At 38.2% G+C, this 9,982-nt stretch overlaps 1 protein-coding gene across 1 annotated transcript; it reads right to left on the reverse strand.

Moving 5' to 3' along the window:
- Positions 1-4,575: 4,575 nt before the first annotated feature.
- Positions 4,576-9,868, reverse strand: psme3 (proteasome activator subunit 3). The gene is made up of 10 exons (XM_037691234.1): positions 9,820-9,868; positions 8,242-8,274; positions 8,088-8,150; positions 7,573-7,677; positions 7,447-7,495; positions 7,238-7,356; positions 6,840-6,976; positions 6,692-6,746; positions 5,042-5,128; positions 4,576-4,969 (listed from the first exon to the last, which is right to left on the reverse strand). The coding sequence occupies exons 1-10, from the start codon at positions 9,859-9,861 to the stop codon at positions 4,889-4,891; spliced, it is 771 nt and encodes a 256-aa protein (XP_037547162.1). The 5' UTR covers positions 9,862-9,868; the 3' UTR covers positions 4,576-4,888.
- Between the last annotated feature and the right edge of the window lie 114 nt (positions 9,869-9,982).

Consider the following 9,982-nt stretch of genomic DNA (forward strand, 5'->3'; position numbering starts at 1 on the left):
CGCTATCTCGTCCATTTTATTGTAGAGGGAACGGATGTTGGAGAGAAATATCCCAGGTAAAGGCGTGCGTGTACCGCGCCTCCGGAGACGCACGAGCGCTCCGGCTCTTCTGCCCCTCCTGCGAAGTCTCACTCTTTTGGCCAAAAAGTGCACAAGTTCTGCAGCAGGCACTAAAAAAACTGGAGTAATGTCCTCATGGGTTGTAATTCTGATGTTTAGTAGCTCCTCGCGAGTGTAGGAGCATGCAGACACATGATTAAAGCACAAAAACAGAAAAAACAGAGCGCACCAGAATGCCAGGGCGACCGTACATGGCGCCATCTTGGATACTCTTGGATACAAATATATATATATATATATATATATATATATATATATATATATATATAAAGCACCTTTTTTACTGTGAGTTATTCTGATTGGATGACCGATGTTCGATATTTAACTTTATCGCTATCGGCCGATACCGATACCATGCCGATAGTATTGTGCATCCCTAATAAAAACACAATAAAAATGTTCATAACTCTCAGCCAAAAATTCTCTAACACTGGTTAAGCTAATAAGCTAAGCTAACTGTTAGCTGCTGATTATCATGTAAATTGGTAATTTAAAACCCAAACCCATCAGCCATGAAGCTCATCATTTTAAGTATTATAGTTTAACTTTGTTAAATCTGTTTAGAAATGGAAAGAAAAGCATTTTTTTCTGTATTTGATCATTGTGTACACTAAAAGTTCTAAAGTTTTCCAAAGAATCGAGTTATTTTGTTGCTCTTTTTTTATTTTTTTAATATATTTTTTTACAGATTGCTTTTTGTACAAACTCAACAAAAATGTATAATTTAGTCATGCGTTTATGGGGACGATAACAATAATTGGCAGAAATCTTTTTGTAAAACTTCAGTGCCTCGGCTTGTTTTTTTTTTTTTTGGGGGGTAAATAAAACAACTTTTACAATCATTGGCCTTCTGTAAACGGTTGTGCTTGCTTTAGAGGAGCTGTGTTTTCTCAGAATGCTGCAGACTGACACTGAATGTATCCCTGACTGGAACAAATATTAAATATTAACCAGAGCATGCTCTCGTCACTCCGCATGGAGACTCTGACTTTCAGGGCAGACACGCTCCTTTAAGAGACACTGAGGGTCAAGGGGCGGAAAGTGATGCAGACAACATGCGTGTTCTTTACCGCTTTAGACTCAGAAGCTGCTCGGATTATCTATCAATAGAGCTTTGAACACTCTGTGATCAGCAGGGTGAGAGGTCACTCTCACACACCTTTGTCCTGTTATTGTGCATGCGAGTAGCGATGTTACAATCTGCTGCTACATTTCAAGCCATTTAAAGGGGATGTACTTAGGAGACACCAAGTAAATATATTTGATGAAGCTTCATGGGATTAGGGGGAAAAATTATGTATTGATCAGATTAAAGGGTTTTTATTTCTGAGGATTTTTGTAAAACTTTTGTACACAAAGTGCCAGTCAATAACTGATCACTACATGAAGCGACGAGCACGACCATCATTTATGTGCAGAAGCATTTTGGTCAGACCTCTGGGCAAAATCTTCCTAAACAATAAAGTTTTACGTAATTTATATTTAAATGGTGGAGTCATGCTACAAATTTTAATCAAATTCCAGCCACATTCATTAAAAACCGAGTTACTTTTAAATGATTGTATTTAGAACTATAAAATAATTGCCTCAAACTGTCGATTATTTGCACGGCAGTTGAGTTTACATGCAGAAAAAATTAAATAATAGAAACAGCCCAATATTTAATGAATATATGCCATTTTTTGTAGTAACATTAACATAAAAAACAAATCATAAAGGTTATAATTATGGATGAGGAATGTTAAAACGGTGTGCGTAGGGTGTATATTTACTAGGTTTTTTTTACTTTTATTCTTAAATGTATGTAATAATTCCCACTAAAACAACCTGTTGTTCTGAGTTAATTGAATAAATCTCATAACCCATGAACTTATCTGATTCCTTTAGTTACATAAAAAGCACTTTACACCCAGAGATTATTTACGTTTGCATGAGGACAGTAAACGGGTCAGGGAATAATGTTACGGATGCAGGACGTTTCCTTTACAATCACTTTATGTCCTTTTTATCTTTTAAGATGCAAATCTTTACAAGTCCTATCTGTATGGTGCTGCTCTGTGCATGCAGGCGGGGGGTGGGGGGTATAAGAACAGACACAACTGCGTCAGGGACATTGAGTAACTCTTTATCTTTGGTGTATGTTTGTTTCAGGCAACTCAAATTAGTTTATTTTTTGCGAGTTCAGTGACGAAACCTTTATCTTATCTCCTCGTCAGGAAAATCAACAAACATCAGCTCTGGTTGTTCACATCACATCACAACTGACTGGAAAGACTTCAGACGTCAGATTATTTGAACCAGTCATAGTTTAATTACAGGAAAACGTTACAATTTATAATTGATGGGCATTAAATGATCCTCGAAATTAAACCACAGCATATTTTCAGGTTATTAACGTCTGACTGAATGTAATAAATCAGTTTTTACAAGCTTGCTTTCCTGTTTGCAATCGAACGACTTCTGCAGAATTAGATTTTACTTTATTTTAGCCATTTGTAAATCAAATCGTTCGGCTCGTTCAGGAGACGGATGCTTCGACTTTTGGTGTTTGTAACTTTAAAACTCTTTAAAATATTTAACTTTATTTCCCCCCCCCCCAATTAAAATACACATTTATTAAAAATCACTAAAGTCTGCACCAGCAAACTTACTTTATTTTTGCCTTTTTGTTACTTTATGTTTTTAGCTACCATTCTGTTTGTGTTTTAACTTTAGCTCCTTTAAGCTGTTCGAAAACCATTTGCTAATTTTAGCTAGTTAGCTATTTACATTTTACTACTTATTGGCTTTAGCTACCATTTTAGCTTTTAGCTAGTTTTACTTATAGGTTTAACAGCTTAAATTCAGCTTCGTCATTCTGCATTTTGGCAGAAAAATACTTTTTCTAGTTGTTTATAATTTAAAACTCAAAAATATGTTTGTGATTAGAACAATAAAAAATAGGACGGTGCTGGTCGTGCGTCCAAGGTTCAGCTGTTTTTGTGCAGTGTAGTTTTCATTCTCTCCAGTCTATCCATGTGTTTACTCCATCTTCCTCCCACTATCCAAAAAATAAAATAAAAAAACCTGCACAAAGGTTGTTTGAGCTCCTGTGATGACCTGGCAACCCATCCAGGTGTCTCCACCTCCTGCTTGGTGATCGCTGAAGGCAGACAGCAGCTCCCCGTGACACCAGTCCATCCAGAAAACTGTGTATTTATGGTTTTAAAAAAGTTTATCTTGTGGCTCCTCCTTTAAAAAATGTGTTTCAGAAGTTTTAGATTCAGTTGTGAGTTCCTCATTTGGACAAAGACCTCATTTCTAACACCGCTACGTATTTTATGAAGAACTTTTCAGGCCCTAAAATCTCTTGTCGCAGAAATTCCTTCAGTGAGGAATCCTGAAGGTCTCCAGAGCTTCATCTTGGTATTTGGTTCTTCTGGTTGTGAGTGGATCTTTTTCATCGCATTTTACTTTTCTGATTATTTCATGTTTTTTGTACAATTAGAACATGCTACTGGATGCTTCAAATGTGTCACTGGGACTACCAGTATCCATCTACTGGTATCTATCCAGCAGAGCATCTGGACCAGCTGAGGTCTGCTTCATTCGTTTCTCAGGTTTATGGCCTCCAGCGTTGCTTGATGTTACTTTTTGAAGCTTCTTGCTCTTTATAGATGTATGGAAAGTTCTCCTTTGTGGTTTTAATTTTCTCTTAGCTTTTTTATAAACTTGTAGTCTGTGTCTTTATGGGTTTGGGTCGCTACGATGATTTGAGGATGGTAGAACGGATCCAGGTCTCGGGTCCTAAAAGTCAGGTGTTGTTCTGGCTTCGTTTATAGTTTCATAAGTTACAGGAGCTTTAAATCTGTGTCAAAGTGAAAAAAAAAAAAAAAAGACCCCCTTGACTTTGAACTCCTCTAGGTGGAAAATGTTGTCCCCTTGTTGGACAGCTCCTCTGATCCTGGGACAAAATCAGTTCCAGATTAAAATGTTCCATCTCTCCACTTCAGCGGAACCAACGACAAAGAACTCCAGGTGACTGGAAAACCGTCCAAAACCACCTGAAACTGTCCCAGTTCTACTCCACGTTTCCTTAAAGCTCTGGTCCGGACAGCGTCCAGAACGTTGATTCTCAACTGAGCAAGAAGCGTCCCCTGGTTTTAACCGAATTACTGGACGAGAAGCTGAACTTCACATTTTGACAGCATCTAGAAAGAGAACACTTTTGGACTGAGGCAGGACGGAAACATAACTTTTGTTGTCTGGTGTGTTTAGATGCGGATAAATTACAGCGACACCTGCAGGCTGAAACGTGCAACTGTCACTTTTATATAATATTAAAATGCATCTTACCCAACAAGTAAAGTTTAATTAAAAAAGCATTTTTATTTCATGGAATCAATGCCCCAACATACGAGAAGCGATCTCACTATGTTGAACATTAAACATTTGCGTTACCTCCCCAGATGGAGAAAGCACAGAATATCTGAGGGCTTCAAAAAAAGAAAGTGACAAAGGTCCGAAGACAAAATGTTTAATTAAAATTAAAAAATACATAGCGCTTTATGTTGTCTATGATTCATTTCTCCATCTTGAGAAAAACAAAAACAAACAATAAAAACAACAAAACATGAGCAGACGTCTGTCTAAGAAGCTATTTCCAAACTGGGCTCAGTTGATTGTGTTGATGTGGGTGAATGTCTAGATGTTGACCTGCGGGGGGGTGGGGGTCAGGCTGCAGCGCCACAGGCAGGAGTAGAGGAAGGCAGAGACAGCTGGACGAACGTCAGTACAGCGCATCAGTGTTACTGCTCCGAGGCCTCTTGATCTTCTCGATGTTCTTCAGTATCATGTCGTGTAACGTTACCTTGAAAAGGAAGACGACCCGTCAGGTCCGAGCAGGAAGTAGTAAAAACAGGAAAAGAAGACAAACACCTACGTATTGATTTCGGAGCTCTGAAACGATGATCTTCAGGCTGATGTACTCCTTCTCGTCAATTTCTGTGACTGTGCGCCGGTAGTCCTCCTGGATCAGAGAGAAACAAAACGGTTCGTGGAAACTGCAGAAGACGACGGACCTAAAGACTAGAACCAAGAATCTGCCCCAACGTTTTTATTGTTTTGGCATCTTAACCCAAGAACAGAAAGTAAAGACTGATGGAAAACAAACCAATTAAGTGTATTTATGATCCCAATTTATGACCATTTTATTCTGGGAAAGCTTTAAAAACATATTTAAAGCAATAATAGCATTAAGCATTAATTATAGCATTAAGTTTTATGAGTGCACGAAGTTTCCCATGTCCAGGTTGAGGAGAGTGATTTTCTAGCTAATGAGACAATACAGCGCCATCGATCAGACTTCAACACCTGTACTGCTTTTGCTTTTAGCTCCAGGTTAAAGGCAGGTACCTCGCTGCACCACGGCTGTTAGGGACTGACATCTGAGGGAAACCTCCGAGGAGTTTTCAATTTTGTCGTCATGAAGTTTCAAAGTCTGCTCCGGTACATCGAGTCATAAACGTTTGGGTGTGGACGGACAAAAAAACAAAACAATGTGCGCAGCCAAGAATGCAGCTTCGTGAGCTATAAACACGGAAAGAGGCTGTGATTTTTAAAGTTGGTCACAAACATGTTCTCACAATTTTGAGTCGCCAACTGTCGTAACTAGGGATGCACTTTTTACACTTCCGATCCGATCCCTAAATCTAAATATCTGCCGATACCGATCCCGTTCCGATAACATGATCATTGATTTTACATGAGGCTGTAATAATCTCCTCTCAAGTACAATTTGTACAAATATATGCATGCATGTCCAAAAAGGCAACTTGAGGGAAGTTTTATTAATGTTGGATAAGTTTTAAAGCTAGAATTAAATTCTGCTAACACAAAACTTGTTTATTTTTATACCTAGCTTTAAAGTGGATATTAAAGTGATTAAGTTTTTTTTTTTTAAATAACAGGAAGCGTTGGTCCCTGCCAGGAGTCCAACAGATTCAATTAAATTAAATTAAATGTTAAATGGCTTCAAACATCTGCTAAGTTCATGGCATAAACCAACAGACTGTTTTTAGTATTTTACATCACTTTATAATGTAACTGTTTTTGTTTCTTCTTTTTTTTATATATATATGTATAATTTTCAAATCATATGTTTTTTTAATGATTGTTTACTGTTGTACTGATAAATATCTCCTGGAGGGTAAACTAGATCTTGGCTGCAAGTATCAAGCTGTGAACTCCTTCGTTTTCTACAAGTGATAGTGGTTGGTCATTAATTATGATGAAGTTTAGCAACTTCTCGTTAAACATTTGAGCTCCGTGTCTTCAGCGATGTCTTCTTGTTCAGTCCGATTTCAGTCAGCCGCGCTCAGTCTGTCCCTCCTCAGAGACGGACAGATTTAGGGGGGCAGATTGGACGCGGCTGGCCGGGGTCGAGCCGATGAGTGATGATTTCTGTTACGTCTTAATGTCTTGTTGAGTATGGAAGTTTTAAGTGTGTACCGACTGTGAAATAAATTGCCCCTAGGAGATAATAAAGTTTCTTGAACTTGATTTCTTTGTACTTTCAATATAAAATACTCACCACATGTGGATATTTGGCTATTTTTGAAACCAGCTTTGCCCTTGTGATGTAGTATCTAAAGTAAAAAAAAAAGAGACACGTTTATATTAAGACTAGGAACTAAAACGTTACAAAAGACAAAATGAGTTTTGATCGGAGGTCGCCATACCTTGATATCTGGTCGAGATAAGACGCTGCCTCTCCTTCGACTGTTCGGAGTTCCGCTACCGTCTCCTCTTGGATCGACACTCCGAAGTTGTTGCCGTCCTCTATTCTGGGGATGAGGAGCTGGACCCACATTTTGACCTGCAGGAAGAAAAGAACCGTGTTGAGGAAAAGAAGTCTGGAGAGAATCAGTCAAGACGTCCGAACCGTTCTCTAACCTTTTGTTTGACATGAACTGCTGAGATCTGGTATTTATGGAGCATCATCTTGTTTCACCAAACAACGTTCAGTGTTTATGCGTATTTTCTTACAATTCTAATCTCAGATTGTAAACCTGCTGCTGCTAGTTCCAAAAATATAACTCGGGGAAGAGCTAATCCAAGAATAAGTGACATGACTTACTGTGTTACATTTCTCTATGAGGGTCCTGATCTCTGGTTTGACCTTTTCGATCAGATCAACAAGGGTTGCGTTGCACTTCATCATCCCACCAGGCATGACGAAGACCTTCGTGCCCGTCACTGTGAGACAACGAAAGGAGAGAAATAACCGTTGCGTCTCAAACATTCAGTCCAGAACCACAAACGTCTGATGGTTCGAGCGGTTCTCACCCATGTCATTCCCACTTTCATCTTCGAGCTTTCTCTTTTTGGCGTTTGGCTGTCAAACAAAAACAACCGGATCAGAGTTGGTTCAGCAGATAGTCTTTGTAATTATCGTGGAACCCTAAAACTCACCCCTTCCAATCCGTCGTGGAGGTTCGAGAGCAAAATGGGGTCCGGCACCGTCAGGTTAATCTCTGAGTGAATGTCCTTCAGCTCGGCAATGTTTATGCTCGGATCCTGAAAGTTAAAAACTTGAACTGGTTCACACTGAACTGTTAATCGTTATTCTTAAAAATGTGCGCTCAAAACATGTTTGGATGTGAAAAACATGTTCTGTTTCAGGAGGGATGATTGGGATGAGTAAGTAATTACACCATTAAAATTGGATTCAATGCATTGACTTTTGAGAAAAACAATTCTTAAATGTTTGTTGTTGGAAATGATGATTGTAGAAATCTCAGCAACATTAATAAAGAAATTACAGTTTTTCTACATATTCAATGTGACTAGAACTCTGTGTAATTGGATGAATTGTGCTGCCTTAAGAGTCTTTTATTTAAACCCTTAATTTGTTAGGAAACACAAAGTTTGACTCTAAAAAAAACCTCAGTTCCCACGCTGTAAATCCAGATAAGCACAAAACTGACCTTGAGAAAATGATCGAGTTCCAGCAGCTTCTTTGGGAAAAAATTTGCAACTAGATCCTCTGCCTGGAGAAAAGGCACATTTTTTTTTTTAGCAGAGATTTACTTTAAAATCACAGTTGATGTTTGAAACTCTCCACAGACGTTTGTCACTTACTTCTGCCGTGATACGTTCCCTGAAAGCATCAACCTGCAAACAAAAAGAAACGAAGCGGATAAATTAAACCACGTGCACTAGACGACGATAGTTTGAACAGTTCAATCAAACAAGTGAAACTGTTTTTAATCAAAACATTAATTATGTATTGATATTGTGCAGGACTGGTTATAACGTGTAAAAAGCCACACTATATTAGCTAAACAAACCTTTTAAAACAGCTCTAAACTGAAACTTTTAATTCTCCAATTTAAATCTGTGACTGAAGACATGGTCTGGATTTATTATACGTGTTGGTGGACAGATTAATTACACACAGAAACAGTTTTTTAATAAACAGCAGGTACTGCCGTGTACCAGATGCAGCACAGACATTAAAATTAAATTTTGGGCATTTCAAAGGCAACGTTAAAGGCTCTGATAAAAGTTTGAGATCTGATACAGAGGGAGTGGAAGGGTCTGACAGATAAAGAGGGAAAACCCCACAGCGTTTGAAAGAAAGAACTTAAAAACAACAACATAACCAAAGAATAAATGCAGTTTAATTAAGGAAATTAAGGAAGATAATGACTGATATGAACAAATGAAGACACCCGTGTGTTTTAAAGTTTGCCAAATTACACTTTTAGGTTTCAAAATTTTTGATATTTTGTTTAAACCCAACGTAAACTTCAAACTTTTTCTTCTGGCCCTTCTCTAAGGAAGTCTAGATGCAACAGATTTTTTTTTTTAAAGCTGCATTTAATGTTGAAATTGAGTTATCACCCCTAAATTTCATTAAATACATTTCACAGGCTTCATAATGCATCTCAAAAGAATAACCACAACCACCTAGTAATAAATAAGAGTTTTCCCTTAATACTGATCAATTTTATAGTATTTTTTTTGGAGAATTTCATGAAACTTTCACAGTAAAGGTTTGTGCACAGCCACAATATTTATTAGAATTTTTACCATTGCCTTTCATCCCAACACCCACATTTTAAAAATTCATACACATATTTTATTTATTCAAACACGAACCTGTAAACTCTTCAGCTAACAGTAAAATAGTGTGTCCCAATTCCCCAAAGTTTGCAAGTTTTCTAAACTATATATGTTTACCCAATTTATTAAGCAGCGTCAATGGAAAGTTTTAATGCATAATAAATTATAAAATGGTTTATATGCAAAATTGACGAAATGGAAAACACCTTGGCATCTTAAACGCTGGTCTGTGTTAAAGTTGTAATAATATTGAATCGATTGTTACAGATCGGTATGACAAGAGAACACACGTTGAGTTAGCTCACCACCAAGGCCCTCGTGACTCTGCTTGCGCTTTTTACAGATTAATTTCTTATTAATACACAGAACAGCTGTTCCAAAGCCTGCACTTCATTCCCCTGAAGTTAAATGTCAGCCAGCACCTGCGTAAATGGTTCACGTGTGAACTGTAGCAGGCGGGAAATAAGCCGGTTAGCCACGGCTAGCTGCTATCAGGCTAGCCCACATCACGCTACAAATGTGGCTAACATGCTACCAAGCTACATTACGTCGTAAACCCCTAATTGAAGCTTCCGCGGGGACAACTCTCACCTTGGTTTTAATTTCATTGTCCACCTTGAGGAGTGAAGACATCTTACGGGCTCAAAAACGTCAGTAAAGATCGCTCCACCAGCATCAAATGACTAAACGTGTGGCTTCTGTCTTCTGCCACACTCGCGTTAGCTTAAAGATGACGACAAAGGAGCGCGACGGA

Source organism: Nematolebias whitei, chromosome 17 (genome assembly GCF_014905685.2).
Source record: "Nematolebias whitei isolate Nwh7 chromosome 17, NemWhi1, whole genome shotgun sequence".
In the NCBI taxonomy this organism is placed as follows: Eukaryota; Metazoa; Chordata; class Actinopteri; order Cyprinodontiformes; family Rivulidae; genus Nematolebias; species Nematolebias whitei.

Coding starts and splice junctions, on each gene's coding strand:
- psme3 (XM_037691234.1), bottom strand. CDS start 9,861: ATGTCTTCACTCCTCAAGGTGGACAATGAAATTAAAACCAAG. Junction 8,275..9,819: donor ACAATGAAATTAAAACCAAG/GTGAGAGTTGTC, acceptor TTTTGTTTGCAG/GTTGATGCTTTCAGGGAACG. Junction 6,747..6,839: donor TATCTCGACCAGATATCAAG/GTATGGCGACCT, acceptor TTTTTACTTTAG/ATACTACATCACAAGGGCAA.